Source organism: Nematolebias whitei, chromosome 14 (genome assembly GCF_014905685.2).
Source record: "Nematolebias whitei isolate Nwh7 chromosome 14, NemWhi1, whole genome shotgun sequence".
Classification (NCBI taxonomy): Eukaryota; Metazoa; Chordata; class Actinopteri; order Cyprinodontiformes; family Rivulidae; genus Nematolebias; species Nematolebias whitei.
The window spans coordinates 15,712,610-15,730,735 of NC_056511.1; the positions used below are offsets into that span (position 1 = coordinate 15,712,610).

The window sequence follows — 18,126 nt, forward strand, 5'->3', positions numbered from 1 at the left end:
CACATGTTGTCAACTCAGATTTATAAGATTTGTTTATGATTGAACGAATAACGTTGAATATACATTTTAATTTTTTCTTATTTGTTTTGTAGCTTTGACTTAATTTCTTTAAAATACTTTTTACAGGTTGAGGGCAGATTATGTTGAAGCTTTGGCCAGACCCAGTCACAGCTGAAGAAAACAGGAAGCATCTTTACACACAATATTCAACGTTATTTGTTCAATCATAAACAAATCTTATAAATCTGAGTTGACAACATGTGGCTCAAATAGATAAAATACCTTTACTTGGGGTATTTAATTTATTCTATATTAATTACACATAAATTAATTGGTAATTTGTCTATATTTTGTCAGAATTAATAAATGTGTTATTTACTGTTAGCAGTGTACAACACAGTGCTCTAAACAGTCATAGAGGTTGGAGTATAAACTATTATCATTAAGATCCTTCTCACCTTCTTATTGTTGAGTTTGATTTCATGAGGATCCAACTGGTCAAAAGTTCTATTGGAGCAAAAGCAACAACATACAAGAACAAGTTTTTGATAGATGAAAGTTGAATAAACACAGAGTTAACACATTTCCCTGTAAGGATAAGATAAATAGTAAAAAATGTAAAGCATACACAATACTTGGGAGCCAAACATGGCGTACATTTTGTCTGGATGAAAGTGGTGTAGAATGGCACAGAAGGCCAGGCCGTTTCTCCAGGAAGTGCTGAAGTTTGTGACTTTTACACCGTTATATTTGTTGGTGATGCTCTGACACCACTGGAGCAGCGACTGGCTGGAGTTCACAAGATCCTGAAGGAAAGAAACTTAGCTTTGGTTAGGATGAATATATCTGGGTTCATATGTCAGTCATAGTTAAATTAGACCACTAGAGGTCACTAGAGGGCACATCAGTCACATGACGTGACTCACTGGAGGGACGGAAGCCATAACCAAAGAGGGCAAGTGTCTGGACTTATCATTGTTGTAGATAATGGCAAAACAGCCAACAGTAGCAGCTGATTATGTAACAGTTATTAATGATAATATTAATATAATAGAATGTATATAATCTTTATAATGTATGTAAAAATGCCACAAAGCGCCGTGTGCTAGGGTTGGACCAACCGAAGAGGAAAATGAAAATGTGTCTCATTTCACAAGTCAGCAGATTTGATCTTATTTACGTCAATGTGAATGTGATCAACCATAACTGAAGATAAAAATGTAGCTGTTTAAAGTTAAAATGAGCCCATAAAGTTGATGTAATCACTGTTAATTATTGAATTGGCTAGTAGATATTAGCTTCTGTGTCATACACATGTAGCACTGTGCTGAATCATGCTACAATTTAGCACAAATTATTAACTATTAGCCTTGTATTAACCTCTGATTTATGTAATATTTACACATTGGAAAATAATATTGTATATTTGACTATTGTTATGTTTCCTTTACACAAAACTGACCTATAGAGAAGATATCAGTCTATATCAGCAGACACAAGTTTCATCCTTCAAAGTATCTACGGGCATGTGGTGAGCATTTTCTAAGTATCAACTACATAACAGTTAAATAATAATAAATATAAGTTTTTCCAGTACTGTTATGCAACCCTATGTAGTTTCTGATAGGGGTGTAACAATACATCGATTTAAATCAATATATCGATTAAATGATTAATGATTCAATTATATTGTGGCAAAACTAAAACATTGATTCATATTGTCATCTTTAAAATACGCTTTTATTTTGAAATTCCCTAGGCACGTCTGTGTCACCATTTCCGTGCACGGCTGCGCTCCGCGGCCGCCTCAGCAACATGGCAGACAAAGCAGAAAACACAGATAATGAAATTCAGTCTCCTGCTGGATTTAAATCAACACAGTGGAAATATTTTGGATTCTGACAGAAAGTCGACTCAACAGACAAACCTCATGTCGTATGCAACAAGTGCCAGTGTGAGTTAAAATACTCGGGAAATACAACAAATTTGGCCGTTCACCCGAAGATGAAACATGGCATTGATAGCCATATTATGTATAAGCTCAATATCTATTTTTGTTTATTTTTAACTGAAAAGTAATCAGGGCCCTTTTAAGTTAACTGGTTTAAAAAAATGCACTTAAACATGAGAAACGTGAGACCATACTGAACAGGTCTTTTTTTTTTTCATTAATTAATAAAAAAAAAAGCTTTTTTATTTAAATGCCTGGTGCCTGTAATAACAGAAATAACATGGTTAAATCATATTTGAATTGTTTTTGTAAATTTATTTATATGTAAATGAGATGGGCTTTTGATATCGCAATATATCGATCACTGCCTTGTGAATCGAATAGAATTGAAATCGTATCGTGGCAGACTTGGTGATAACGAGAAAAATCGTATTATCATACAAACACATCAATATAATATCGAATCGTGGTAAAGCTGGCGATTTACACCCCCTAGTTTCTGAATTGTGTGTGTTATTGACTGACTTCAGATCTAGTTTAGATCATTACTGATAAACTATATATTTTCATTATATAGCATCCAGCTGTTTTACATGATTGTTGAATGAAATTAACATGAATTATCTATTCTATTAGTTTATTGTAAAAAGATTACAAATAATTTGTGACACAGATCCAGTTGAGCTAGCTGTTAATCAAATAGTTGCTTTGTCGGCTGTGAACTGTTGCCCTCTTTGGACGCCATCTTTGATGTCACAGATGCGAGCAGTGGGCGGGATAAGGGGCGTGCTCTCTAGTTGTCTTATTTAACTCTATGGTGTCAGTCTTCTATTTGTTTACCTCAGTTGTATCGTCCTTCCCATCAGCCTCCTCTCTCATCACCAGCACAGGATTATCGGCCTTAACTTGGGGGGATTCCTCCTCCACCAACGTAGGAAGCCAAGCAGTCTTGGCTTCACAGTGCTGGGGACGAACCGTGCTGTGTCGACTCAAAGACTCCTTTGGATGGGAGGGTTGGTTCTTCTCTCTACCATCTGGGAGGTCTGAGACTTGGCGTTTTACTCTGAGGAGATAAAACAAAATATTTTAAGAAGGAACAGATGTTTCTAAAAAGGCAATGAGAGCATCCCTTTGCTAGTCGCAGAAATGAGACAGAAACATGCAAACGTAGACTGATTAGCAAGCTGATGTCTCCTGGGGTTAGTTAGAAGACAAATCTTGAAGAATTTAAGCGTGTTGCATCAAACCAGATCTAAGATATTTAGATCTTATTTTCCTCAAAACTTTACACAAGAACACTCAACGAATACAACCTAGATGGTGGTACACCTACACATCTATTATAAGCTGAACATGTTCACATAGACAAGAAACACTCGAGAGCAAGTTCAAATCAAGCCTCAGCTCATTCACATAAAGACAAAATATATCAAAACAAGATCAGACATTTGACTTTTCAAGCCAAATTGAAAGCATATATTGAAACACTCAAATTACAGGTTTATGCACAGTTTTCCAAAGAATTTGCGTAGTTTGGTTGGGATCTCGGAAATTTACCTAGATTCTGTTTAAAATTTTTAAACATGACAATCATCACTTGTAATTTTATGACAAAAATGCATAAAAACAAAACTGCTGAGTGAAATTCAAAGCTATGGAGATGGTTATCGCAGATTAAAAATTTTAAATGCCTTACAACGTCTTAATTTTACGCATTCTATCATTTAGTTCTGTAGCGTCACCTCAATAAAAACTACCTGTACTGTAGGCAGTGCTTAATATGAGCTGGATCCTGCCGGAACAGGATCCAGGAACTCTCTTCTTTTGACAGGGTGTGTTCCAGTAACTGTTTGTTTGGAGCCGGTAACTCTCAGGCTTACTAATAATAAAGTTATGAACAAATATGACTGCCTTTAACAAATAAAACTTATATTGGATATGTAAACTGAAAATAATTACATAAACACTAATTTTAAACACAATAGCCACTTACGAGCATACGAGCTGCCCTTTCAAGTAATATTTCCACATCTACATAAAAAAAAAATTCTTCCCCTAAAAGAGTGGTGGGGATGCGTGCCGAGCTAACCAGGCAGTCATATGCAGACAGGAGCCCAGATGGAGGTGACGCCTGGAGGGTTCACATGTGGAGTTGGACAAGAAGAAGCAGGGACAGTGTCGGTCTCGGAAATGTTTAACAACCCGTTAAAATACACCAAAATGCAGGAAATCCCATCTACTTTATTCAAATTTTTCTGGGGGAGGACCCCCAGACCCCACCCCCTACTGTTTGTGTTCTGGTATTGATTGGTTTACAAATTAAGCCCTGACTGTAGGTATGTCTACAGCAAAACCCTCTAACCTCAAATATTAAAAAACAAATTAAAGCTGCTGTACTATGCCCACGTTTAACAGTAAAAGTCTCACTCTACATTCCTTCAGCTAAATATCTTTAAGAGCGGAACGGGTTTGCAGGTTCTGCTGACTTACACTTTGTCCTGTTCAAGCGGCTCCTCAGTGTCATTTAGCTTTATTCCCTGCAGGGAGTCAGGACGGAGTCGACTCTGATCGGTAACATCAGCAGGAGCATCTGCACAGCTTTTAGTCTCCGTGACATCACGATCAATATCACCAGGTGCAGGAACGAGCCGTTTCATACTGCGAGAACTGGAGGCGGGGGATGTGTCGCCTGACATTTGGTGAATTTTGGCCAACAAAATTCTTTCTTCTTCTTGAAGCTGCTGGTCTTTGGAGGGCCCGCTGGGGACATCGTTTGCTGGCGAACTGACGACTTCAGAGTCCTTCTTAAAACTGGAGATCTTCTTGTCCATGTCAGAAACAACTTTGGGAACGTGTAAGCATGTATCGATTTTCATGTCAACCTGTATCTTACTGGTGTTTGTGCTAGTGCGTGTTTTACTGGGTTTAGAGTCGCTGTTTGAGCTTTGAGACAGAGAAGAAGGAACCGATGGCTGAACACATACAGCCTCTTTATGAAATGTTTTACTAAAATCACGCAGTTCTTTCATTGGATGCTTTTGTGGATCTCTGAGCTTTGATTTGATTGCGTTGTCCGTCTCTGACACCAAAGGCGTTCTACTGTCGGTCTGTTCAGGTGGTTCCAGTTGATTTAGCCGTCTAACATCAGAACCCTGATAATGAGCTGGTTCGATGCAGTGGGTTGAAGAGGGCTTCTGGGCTACAGCAGGGAGTGAACATCCTGGGCTGAAGACAGAATAGAAGAATTCAAAACTAAAAAGGCTGACTGAAGTAAAAGTTGCATTCATCCTTTTCATGCAACATTCTGCTTTGGCAACGAACAAGCAACAAGAATCATCCTGTTAATGTTGCAAAGCCTGAAAAGTGTGTTGAACTGAGTCAAGAAGATTTTTTCCACACTTATTTTTCCAGTTGTTTGGACAAGACTTTCCCCCTAAGCACTGCCAGAATGTTAGCAGACCAAAAGTATTGTGAGGATTTTACATCATTTTTTTTCCTTTTAACTTGGGCCAAGTTTGACCAAACTGAAAATATATTTTCAGGAGGTGTTCTGGTTATATTCTCAACTTGGAAATTTTGACTTCTGCATACAAAGGGAACGCGCCACAAGCCAACCCATTCAGCCATGCTAACAGGCATGCTGCATTTCCACAATGCTCTTTTACCATATTTCTATAGATCATAAGCATCATAATAAAAACACATGCAGATACTGCTTTGTATTTTGCCATGTTAGCAGCAGCACATCATACTTGTCCTGCTTCACTAACCTGATGTTAGTTATAAGCAGATTCCTGTTACCAAGCTTTCAGTCCGTATGCAACTAAATTCCACTCACTTACTCTCATATAGACTGACTTCATGACTTCTGACTTTTACATTTTATAACAATTAATAAAACATAAACTCTAAATTTACCTGTATTAATGGAAATAATTTCCATGATTTATGATTTATGGAAATCGTTTCACGACCCACTGCGGGATCCCAACCCCAACTTTTGGAACTACTGATTAAGAAACTAAAGACTGAATGTGAAGCTACTGATCTTATTTAGCCGAACTGGGGGTCACAGCAAGTGTAACTTTTACAGCTGAGCATAATCAAAAGCAACTCACTGGACAACTAAAACAATGGACAGTAGTCCTTCGCTACTTCGCTGTTCGACTTTGGTGGACTCGCTCTTTCGCAGTTTTTCCACAATTGACACCGTTAATATTACGTGATTGGGACATTATAGGATAAAATGTTAACAAAAATATTTCAGACAGGTGCTGTCATTTTGTAGTTTTCTTTCAATAAGCTGTAAGGCCAGTCAAAAGAACTACATTACCCAGAAGCCAACAGTGCTTCCGGCTGCTGATTTCTGAAGAAATGGAGGGAAAGTTCTTCAACGCAAATCTATGCTATCTATTAAGTTCACAGAACTGGCAGGAAAGTCGCAAATAATCCTGAAGCTCCCTGAAGCTCAATTATCCACGCGCACATCAACCTGGACGGGGCGGTGGGCTTCATCGCTGCAGGGTGGGTCTGCAGAACCAGAACCAAACCCGACTGGAACCGAGCTGCTGGTCTGCAGAGCTGGTGAGTAAAATTTTGCAGTACGGTACAGTACATATACGTATATTGTTAAAATTATATAGGTTGTTCTAAAAATTTAGAACATTGCAAGAGTGTAGGAAGGGTTTATAAAGCCTTAAAATAAAATAGCGTTTCTACTTCGTGGTTTTTCACCTGTCGTGGAGTGTGTGGAATGTAACCCCCCGCAATAACTGAGGGACTACTGAACCATACTTGATTGTCTTGCTAAACAATGTCTTACACTCATTTCTCTCTTTTCCAGGGTGAAAACCTCTGGCACGAGTCGTTATCAAGATAAAAATGTTAACACATAATTCTATTGCAACACTTGAAGAAAAGGCCAAACCCTCAGAGAAAGATGCAAGTTTAGTAACTATTATGTTCTGGTGGATGTAGTGAGTAAAGGAGAAACACAAAAACACTCCAAACATAGCTTCTTAATCCACAAGAAGCAACAAACCGATCTCTCGTGAGCTGTACTCACCTCTCCCTGTTACTAATGATCCTCCCTTCAGCCCTTACTCCCCCTGCTTCCCCCTCCATGTACAGCTCGGCCAGCCAGATGGAGCCAAGATCTTCCTGTCCTTTTTCATACTCTACTTCCTCCTCCTCCTGCTCTTCCTCTTCTCTCAGCCATACTGGGATGGCATCGTGTTCAAGCCTCGATCCACTCTTTCTAACTGATCTCAGGCCAGTGCTGTCCGGTGCTTTTTTAACAGCACTTGCAGAGTTTGGGGGTTTATAGTTGAGTGTTACAGAATCCGTGGGTCGGGTTGAAACTAAACGGGCCTCAGTGTTGGGTGTGCTTTGATCAACGGGATCAGATTTGCGTTCTTCGTCCTGCTGCCTCTCATCATCAGCGATATCATCCAACTCTGCCTCCCTGAGCGAAGGCCAGTTGTTTGATTGGCTGCTTGTCTCTCTTTGGTTGATTTGAGGAAATGAACAAAAAGGAGGAGTCTCCATTTTCCATAAAGGCTCTTCATTCCTATCCTCTCCCTTTCTTTTTATTGTGTTCTGTTTCGTTTCATTACTTTTATCCGTCTCATAGATTTTATCCGTTTGTTGCTTTACTTCTATCATTTCCCTCATCTCCAGCTCTTCTTGGGCTTTTTCCATCCTCTTACTTCCCTCTTTCCTCTCCAGCTGCTCTCTCTGTTTATTCTCCGCCACTTTTCTTCCAAGCTTTTCTTTCATATTTTTGTTTTCCTTTTCTCTTTCTAATCTTTCTTTGGCTTTTGTCTCGACTTCTTTTTCCAGCCTTTCTTTCTCGTTCTTCTCTGCTTCTTCCCTTTCCAACTTATCTTTCTCCCTTTTTTCTGTCTCTTCCAGATCAAGCATTTCTTTCTCTTTCTTCGCCATCTCTTCCCTTTCTATCCTTTCTTTCTCTTTCTTCTCCGCCTCCTCTCTCTCCTTGCGCTCCATTTCCCGTTCTCTTTCTTTCTCTTGTTCTACAGCTGCTAGTCTTAGACTCGCCACCAAACATAGTCCTTGTGCCGTGTCTGTTTTTGCGGATAACTCAGTGTCGGAAACCTCATCTTCAAAACCTGTCTGACTTTCTGTTGTGTCAGAGAAAACTTCAGGAGGTGAAATCATGTCTTCATCAATGGTGCTCAGAGGCTCATCAACAGTTTCAGAGGAGCACAGGGTCTCTGTATCTACTGGATGAGCTTCATTATCTGGAAAGTGGTCTGCAGAAGGATGACCTGCTTCACTTGATCCACTTGTGTGCAGTATAGAGACAACTGTCTCATAGCTAAAGAGCAAACATGACGGACAAAAACAAAACAAAAGACAAAAAAAAAAAGCTGTGAGACAGAGCTCTGCCGAAAATAATTCTGCAAAACGATCACAACCAAACCCTCCAACAGAGAGCCAAACATCATGCTGGATTAGTTTCCTTCACAGACTTCGCTTTGGTGTAAATCCATTAAGGTTTGCAAAAATTCCCAAAAGGGAAAAACATTTTTATGTATGCAAAGAACCATACTGTGCTCTCTGCTAACTGGTGCAAAGCATACTGGCAAAGTTAAAAGCAAGAAAAGTACTTTATGAACCATGCAGCCAAGAGTTTGACTCAGGTCAGAGGAAGATTCGTAAGATATATATATGCAAGACATCTGCAACCAGCTCACATAAACACCACATGGTCTGCTTTATAATAAAAAACAATGATGCAGTCTGTATCTGGGTTAGAGACATGTACAACTGAAGTCAGAGTTTCAATTGCAGGTTTGTTTCACCTGCAAAGCAGGCAGCTTTTAAAGTCCGATCCTTCTGACGTGTTTTTTGCATGAACAAAAATAAAATTCACGAGCATGTTAGAAAATCAGGCGCTATCATGCTGAGCAAAGTTACAAAACCAATGGTGAAGAGTCTGGATTCAACCAATCCACAGTCAGACAGTGTAGACATGAAGACAACAGAAAGTCAAGTTTTTTTCTGTCAAAATGATCAACTAAGAAAAATCACTCCAAGACACAAAAGATCAAGATGCTGTATACAAACATAAGGTAAGAAAAACGATTTCTGTCAGAAAAACAAATGCTAACGAATGTGGGCCTGTCATCAGAAGAATAAACTGTCCAGTCCAGATTATTGCAAATTTGCAAAGAAAGCATCACAATTCTTCTAAACCAACATTGTTGCCCATCTGTAGTCTGCTGTAGATCGGGTAAGACAAGAGCGAAGGATGCTGGAAATTATTTTTAGGGAAATTTGTCTCACACCAACATTTTAAATCAGAATGACAATCTATGAAGAAAATGCCACATTTAAACAATAAAACCCCACCCTCTCTGTAAAACAAGGTAGAGGTGGCATCATGATTTGGTCATCTGGCTGAGGGCAACCTGCCATCACTGATTCATAAAAGAATTTTCATTTATGCCAGGGGACATAATGACCACGCTGAACTCTTAAATCCAAAATAAATGTGGTAGAAGCAGCATCACATAAATTTAAGATCTACACCAGGGTTATTCGACAAAACTGCTCAGTGGGCCACAGTTTCTGAAAGCCAGTAGCGCAGGGGCTGGACATCCAGCGATTAAAATCATTATGTACTGTATTTTTCGCCCTATAAGTCAAGGCTTTTTGCATAATTTGCATGCCCTGCGACTTATAGGCTGAAGTGAGGTATTTATGGATTTTCCCCATATTTATAAACCAATTTTAGACTGAGTGAGATATGACCGTTTTCATTCATTCTGACTGAAAAAAATTGAACACTACCATTTTCAGCTGCTAGATGGCGCTCGAGCGTTAAGGCATGCCGTTGTATCATGTAATAGATAAAAGTGGCTATAATGACAATTTAAAACAAGTTCAAGACAAAAATAACTGAACTTTATTTATTATACTTTACTTTATACTTTATTGCTTTTGTCTTGAACTTTTTTGAATTTACCATGTCCTGGATGACTGAGAATCTTCACCAGCTATCAATTACACAATTGGCTTGCCATAACCTGCCACCTTTGTTCTGCTCACTGCTTGGAGCATCTGTCAAACCAGCTGCACCATCCCGGTGAAATGAAGCTAATTTGACCATTAAAGTGCATTTATTAAGTAAAAGTTCAATGGAGACACACCTTTACTATACTTTCAAGCAAACAAATAATTGTTTTAGGTGGTTATCTTGTTAAATTTCGAAGAAACATGCAGCGTTCCTCCTTCTTTTTTCCTCCGTTTGCGCACTTCCAGGAGCACCAGGGCAACAAATACTTTTGAAATACAGCTGATTTGATCGTTAAAGTCCTTTTATTAAGCAACCGTTAGATTGAGACACAGATTTACTATAAAGTCGCGCAAACAAATAATTTTTGTTTTTAGGTGTTTATCTTGTTAAATTTAGAAGAAACGCACAGTGACTCGTCCCTCTGTGCGTTCCTACTTCCGTGTATTGGCTTTTGAAATGCAGCTCATTTGACCATCAAAGTGCATTTATTAAGCAAAAGTTAGACTGAGACACACCTTTACTATAATTTTGAGCAAACAAATAATTGTTGTGTTAATCTTGTTAAATTCTTGTTAAAGTCCACAACCACGCGACCGCCATTTGGCAGCCTATCAATTTTTGGCACAACACCGGCCCACATTTCTGGGCTGTCAGCAGCGACGCATAATAGATGTGATGTATACGGCAAAGTGACATATTTATGAATTTTTCCACTTCATTAGACATATTTGGACTGATGCGACTTATAGGGCAGAGCGACGTGTACGGTGGAAAATACGGTAAATAAACCAAAGATTACAATGATCTGTTACCTTTTAAATTTGTTTATTTTATTGCATTGAATCATAAATGCAATAAAAAGAACCCAAAACCCAGAATTGCACCCCCCGCCCCCCCCCTTTAATGAAGTGGGCCGGATTGAAGTCACCTGCGGGCCGACAGTTGAATAGCCCTGCTCTGCACTGTGTTCTGCAACTGAAAGACTTTGACACTTTTGCAGCTTTCATGCTTTATACAAAATCATTTCCTTCAAATAAAAGCATATATTCTGAATAAATTCCCATATATGTGTTTTTGATTGCCTTTTATGACGGATCATGTTTATTTATGCAAAAATGTAGATCAAATGTTGCATATTTTTCCAGCACTGCTGTTCTCTTGGAGCACAAAAACAGGGTTTGCATTCTGCAGCACACGCTGACAGAGAGTCTGAGCGGCAGGCAGAGAGACTCACCCTCTGTACAACACCCCGACTACTGCTGACATGAAGCCAGCAGCTGCCTCCGTTTGCTGCTCTGCAACACACACACCTGTCTCTGCACATTTCTGGGAACTACCACACACACACACAGAAAAACACATTTCACTGAAAAAAGCTCCAGTTAAACTCCTTCAAGTTAAACCTTCAGCGTGTCAACACGTTAATATGAAGAGAAAAGCTTCAGATGAGGGAGATACAGCGACTGTGGTTAGGTTGCAGCTCAGCGTTAGTCAGCGCTTGTGCAGGTTTGCGTTTTTGTACTAAGCTATATGGACTGCAGCCATCACTGACTCACCCCCCTGTCACTCCCTCTTCATCCTCTTCCTCCTCTCCAACGCTTTCAACTCTTTCCATCCCTCTTTCTGCTCCTGCCTCCGTCTCCTCCACAGCTGCCCACAGCTTCTTCTCTGCCTGCTCCTCACTGAGCGTGAAGCTCTCCTGACCACCATCCACAGCATCGGGGTGTTTCTCCTCATCTGCCTCCTCTTGTTGTGGTTTGCCTGACAGCTGGAGCTGTCCTTCCTCCTGCAGCTTTGGTTCTGGTTTTGAAGGCAGCAGTGGCTCCAGGATGAGAGACGTCTGCTCACCAGCAGGTTTGGTGAGAAGCTCGTCAGAGGTCGCTGGTTGCAGAGTTGGTTTGTCTGGCTCGTTAGGCTCCTCTTGAACAAGAGGTGAGCTGGGTTGTGAAACTGCTGGATGTGTTTCTGAATCTTTAGCTGCTGGTACTTGGTGCTGTTGACTCACAGCAGTGTCAACCTCATCAGAATCTTCCCTGGAGGAGCTGGGGAGGGAAAAAAGGTGGACACAAATTAAGACCTCCTCCTTCATTTACAAATCAGACTTTTTGCAACGTGGACAAACAAGAACAGGTGGGAGGTCAAAGCAGAGAACCCAGCAGAAAGATGCCTTCTAAATAATTCTTACCCCCCGCACAAAGGTTCTGTATCATCCATGGCAGAGTTTTTTTCTGGTGTATCTTTCCCACTTCTGTCTTCTAGCACTTTCCAAAGAGGAACCTCTGCATCGGACAGCTTCTGCGGAGGAGCCGCAGGCATCAAGACCTCTAATGTGGTGGGTTTTTTATGAATGGTGGGGCCTGAGCAGATGTCAGGGGGAGAACATGTGGCAGGTGTTTTGTTTTCGGGGATTTCAGTGTTTGACAGTGATGTTATGACAGAGGGTTTCCTCAGACTGCAATAGGGAGGGGGAAAGAAGGAAATGGAAAAAATAAAAGAGAACCAAGTAGGTAAATGTAAAAGAGTTCAGTCAGCACACACAAAAAAAGAGAAGACAAAAAAGGTGCATCTCTACGATGAAAAGTCGAGTCAGTAAGAGAAATGATTTTCAAATAATTTAAATAACTGGAAACAAAGTATATTAAAATGTAATCAATAAAAAATCCTAACTTGAAAGCTGCCTGTGTAGTCCTCATCAGTGAATGACTGTAAGCAGAAATGTGAATGCATGATCAGGTCGTAAAAAACTCAACTTGATTAAAAAAAAAAGCTTGGTATAAGTGTAGTTCCTTCACCTTTTGGCTCACACTGTCTACTTTTAACATTAGGCTTAAGTCTTTCCTTTTTGATAAATCCTATAGTTACGGTTGGCTTGGGTTTCCTGAACTATCCCTTAGTGATGCTGCTGTAGGCTTAACTGCTGCACGACAAACTGACCACATTTCCTCTGCTGCTGTCTTTACTTGCTCTACTCCACCTGTTTCTATTTATAATTATTTATATCCTTAACAGCTGTGGTTTGGTTTTTTTTGTCTTTCCTCCTCTAGGGAGCACACCTGGGCCTGCCATTTTTTGGTTGTCTGTTCCTCCTTCCTGGCCTCTCAAACCCCAGCTGGTTGAAGGAGATAGCTGCTCATCCTGAGCCTGGTTCTACTGGAAGTTTCTTCCTGTTAAAGGGGAGTTTTTCCTTTCCACTGTTGCCTTTGTGCTTGTTCAGATGGGAGACTGCGACAAAGTGAATATTCAACACAATCTGCTGGCTTCTTTAGATTGATAACTTTTATTAATAGGCTTTTTTAATGATGTTTCTGTTCAGTGCCCTGAGACGACCTGTTGTGACTTGGAGATATGTAAATAAACTGAATTGAATTGAACTTTGTAATAAACTGAAAATTTCAAACACACTGTTAGAAAATAAACAACATTGTGAATTTGTACGTTTTGTTTAACACTGATATTTATGACTAACGAAGTGGATGAGACTCAGGAGAAGCACTTTCTGCTATTTAGGGTGTTAGTGGTTCAATCCGGCATCCCTCATCGTTTGCCAAAGTGTCGTTGAGCAATGCACTGAACCTCAGGTTGCCCCTGATCTGCTTATGGGTAAATGTGAGTTGTAGCGTAAAAGCACTTTGTGTTGTCAGTCAAACTAGAGAACCACAGAATAAAGGCAGTCCATGTATCAAATATCCCACACTGATGCCTGGCTGACATTGCACATGCTATGTTTTGATTTCTAAACTAAAAAGAAGCAGGAGGAGTAATCATAAAGAAGCATACATTTCAGTTTATGAGATGCATAAAACATATTTTCTTTGCCTTACTCCCCTCATATTTTTATTTTATTTGCAGATTCAACTATTGTTACAGGTTATTACCTGTGTTCATTAACAGGTATGACTACATTGATGTAGCTCTGCACACACACAAACACACACACACTCACACACGCACGCACGCACGCACACACACACACACACACACACTTCTAAAAGTAAGTTACAATTACCATTTGGCCCGCGGTGAATGTTTTAAAATCATAGAAGGAAACTGGAGTATCTGGTGAAACCATATGAGAATATTTCAATCTTTAAACAATGTTATATACCAACAATAACAATAAAAATATTTTGGCTAGTTTATTGAAGAAAATACTTTAAGATTGTTGAACTCTTTACAGACACTGTTTTTTTTACAATTGGTAATTTTTTTAAGTCATGCTGTCTGGAATACTCAGTAAAAGATCTTGACCAGAAAAAAAATGACCACCTGATAAAGATTGTGTTGGTAAATGTAAATGGTAAATTATTATTATTATTATTATTATTATAAATGTGTTGGTATCAGGTGCTTTTAGCCACTACACACTCTGTTTTCCAAAATGTTTATGAAGTTAAATATAATTAAAAAAACAATTAAAATAATAATAAGAAAAGTTTGTAAATAATTGAAACCATCTTAATAAATCTGAACAATTAAATCGTGTTTTTTTACAGCCTCCATAGCATTTTTATGTACTTTGGAAACTATGTTAAACTTTCTATGAGATCAGACTTTCCACCCCCACTGAGCTAATCAGTAAAGTTTTAAATGAGCAAAGATTCATCAGAACAATCAACACAATCAAACAGGAACATTAAAGAACATTTTGATTGATTCAAATGGTTAAAATAACATAAATAGTAATAAATTTTAGGGATGATTGATTTTATTTGTTCTATATGAAAGCAAACACTTCTGCTGTAAGGATAGAAACAGAGCAGACATAAAGATGTTGCCATGACAACCACTCACCGCTCCTCGGAGGCTGCGCTCGGATGTCGGCTCTGTGATTGGTTTGGAGCAGGAAGTAGAGTTTGAGTGGGACACGGTTTGATTCTCATCTTCTCCTTGTCCTCATCTGACTTGTTGTCCTCCACCCTGCAGTCTCGAGATGCATCATCCTTCTCCTCTCTGGGTTTTCTCTTCTCCTCCATTCTCTTTTTCTTTGTCCTCTCCTCTTCCTCCTTGAGGTGCCTTTCTGCCTTCTCTTTCTCTTCTCGCTGTCTCTTCATCTCCTCCAGCTTCTTCTTCTCTGCCTCCCTTTGCTCCTCCTGTAACTGCCTCTTCTTTTCTTCTTCTCTCCTCCTTTTCTCCTCTTCCTCCTTTTTTCTCTGATTCATCCTTTCCTGCTCTTCCTTCAGGAGTTTCACCTTCTCTTGCTGATCTTTGAGGAGTCTCTCTTTTTCTTCAGAATCCTTCTTAATCCTCTTCTCTGCATCTTTGACTCTTTCTTTCTCCTCTTCTTCTCTCCTCTTCCTCTCTTCTTCCTTCATTCTCTTCTCCTCCTCTTCCCTCTTTCTTCCCTCTTCTGCTTCCTTGATTCTATGATTCTCCTCCTCTCTTATTTTCAACTCATCTTCCAGCCTCCTTTTCTCTTCAGCCTTCTTTCTCTCCTCCTCTTCCTTTTTTCTTTTCTCCTCAGCCTTTTTGACCTGTTGTCTCTCCTCCTCCTCCTCCTTAATTTTTCTCTCCTCCTCTGCCATCCTCTTCCTCTCTTCCAGTTGTCTCATCTCCTCATGATGTCTTTTCCTTTCTTTCTCTGCTTCTCCTTTTCTTTTCTCCTCCTCCTCCTGTTTTCTTAACTCCTCTTCCTTCTTTCTTTTCTCCTCGGCCTTTTTGACCTTTTGTCTCTCCTCCTCCTTAATTTTTCTCTCCTCCTCGGCCATCCTCTTCCTCTCTTCCACTTGTCTCATCTCCTCCTGACGTCTTTTCATTTCTTTCTCTGCTTCTTGTCTTCTTTTCTCCTCCTTTTCCTGTTTTCTTAACTCCTCTTCCTTCTTCTGTTGCTCCTTTTCTTTTAGCAGTCTTTCCTCCATATTGTTTCTCTCCTCCTTTTCCAGCAGCCTCCTTTTCTCCTCCTCCCTCCTCCTTCTTTCCTCTAACCTTTTCTCCTCCTCGACTTTTATCATTTTCATAAATCTCTCCTTCTCTTGTCTTTTCTCCTCTTCCCACTTCAGTTTGCTCATTTTCTCCTCTAACTCCAGAAGCCTCCTCTCTTCTTCTCGTTTTCTCTGCTCCTCCTCCTCCCTCAGTTTCTCCTGTTTGTCTCGCTTCTCCTTCAGGAGCCTTGCTTCTTCAAGTTTCCTCATTTCTTTATTCTTCCTGACCTCCTCCTCCTCCTGTAGGAGCCTCCTTTTCTCCTCGTCCAGCAGCCTCTTCCGTTCTTCCTCGTGCTTTCTCATTTCCTCCTGCTTCTGCAACATCAAGAGCATCTCTTTTTGCTCTTTCTCCTTCCTGCTCCTCTCCTCTTCCTCCTTTTGAATTTCCGACTCCCTGTGCTTCTCCTTCTTCTCCACCACTGCTGCTCCCTCTGACTGCTCTGTCTGTGGCAGCTTTTCTCCTTCGGTCTTTTCATTGAGTTTACGCTCAAGACTGTAGAACAAATAAACAAGATACCATCATTTTTATTTTATTTTTAATTGTCATCATCAAATCACACCCTGCAACCTGTTGATTGTTAAAAAAAGAAAGAGGAAACTCACCCTGAAGGACACCTTTTGATAGAATCCCACTTAGATTCATCCTCTTCCAGAAACAAGTTTCCTGAATCTTGTCTCTGATTTAGTGGTTCGTTAAAGGCGTCACCAACGCCAGCTGCAGCTCGAGGCGGACTCTCACCTATAAAGAGGCTCGTAACGCTCTCGTTTGTTGGCTTTTTCAAAACCGTTTCAACATTTGGCTGCTTGGGTGTGATAAACGCTGCAACGACACTGGTGGAGCACGACTCAGAGGTGGAGAGCTCACTGCAGGAAAAGGGCCACGGAGGGGGCGGGGCTATGATCAACTCAGAGCGGGACTGAGCTGGACTATGGGGACAGAAACGTTGGTTGTCAAGTTCACGAGAAGCGTCATAACAGTAAATATTGTTTTGTCCATGCAGAATACTCCAGCTTTTATGACGTGTTAGCATCCAGCAAGAGCCCAAATGTTAAGACACTGCAGATCAACAAACCTCCAAAGCCTTGATTCACAAAATGTCACTCGATGACACATGCTAGCATGGCAAAGCACTCCGATCTATTAGCATGGTGTCCATTTAGACCATGGTGAGTGCTGAAAAGGGACTGATCTTTAATAGGGATGTACAATATTATTGGCATGGTATCGGCCGATATTAGCAATAACATTAAATATCGAACATCGGCCATTCCATCAAAAAAAAACTCGCCGATATAAAAGGCTTCTAAGTTCATTTTTAATTTAAGAAACTGTATATTATTTTTATTAATGCACTACTACTTATGCACTTTCAGTTGTCGTTTGTGAACAGGTTAGAGTTGTGAAAATTTACAAATTTGCACTGTTCACGTGTTGTCATTGTGTTAGAGAGAGTAAATGTCATGAATAAATTTGATATTAAACATAATCCAAGTTGAAGTGTTACATCATTTTAAGCCCCCTTTTTGGCATCTGCATTTGGTAGCAGGCCAAACTGACAAAGACCATGCAGAATAATGTAGTATTTTAATTCAACAGCAGAGAAAGATCTGTAGTCTCTGTAAGTAGGTCTAGGAAAAAATTATCGGTATTGGTATCGGATATCAGCCAAAAATCCAATATTGTGCATCCCTAATCCTAAATATGCACTCCACTGTAGTCTTTGTCTAGCTTTAGACAAAGAAGAAACTTTTCGTGGTGAGACACACTCAGACTCAGTTTCACAGCGATGTACTCCTAATAGCATGCAACTAGAAATTATCCTCCAAGGAATGAATAAAACAAACAAACAAATAAAAAGAACGAACGTTGGTATATTGAATATACCATCATAACGCCAAAGAGACTAGTTTAGTGTGGCAAAAAAAAGGGAAAAATTAAGATGGCTCCACACGGTTTTCTGGGCACATCCCACTGGGAAGTGACCAATAACATGATGGATGGATTATCTATATTTTATGGCATAGGAACGCCTTGGGGCCCCACCCCCAGGAGGAGTTAGAAAGTGTTGCTGGGAGAGGCGTGTCTTGGTTTCCCTGCTGGACTTATTGCCCTCGCCATCCGACCACAGATAAGCAATAAAACATGAATGTATGGATAAGGAAAATAAACCCTGACAAAAAAAACCTATTGCATCAATTCTATGCCGTAATAAATG

The 18,126-nt window shown here is 40.0% G+C and overlaps 1 protein-coding gene across 1 annotated transcript in view; it reads right to left on the minus strand.

The window, feature by feature from the left end:
• Positions 1-18,126, minus strand: part of LOC119420849 (trichohyalin) — a 28,892-nt gene that overhangs the window by 7,538 nt on the left and 3,228 nt on the right. Inside the window, exons 4-10 of the mRNA XM_037688274.1 lie at positions 16,514-16,837; positions 14,784-16,403; positions 12,178-12,444; positions 11,549-12,034; positions 2,792-3,014; positions 658-806; positions 459-507 (exon numbers count right to left, since the gene is read on the minus strand). Coding sequence (XP_037544202.1) covers positions 459-507; positions 658-806; positions 2,792-3,014; positions 11,549-12,034; positions 12,178-12,444; positions 14,784-16,243 — 2,634 coding nt within the window. The 5' untranslated portion in view covers positions 16,244-16,403; positions 16,514-16,837. The remainder of the gene's footprint in view (positions 1-458; positions 508-657; positions 807-2,791; positions 3,015-11,548; positions 12,035-12,177; positions 12,445-14,783; positions 16,404-16,513; positions 16,838-18,126) is intronic.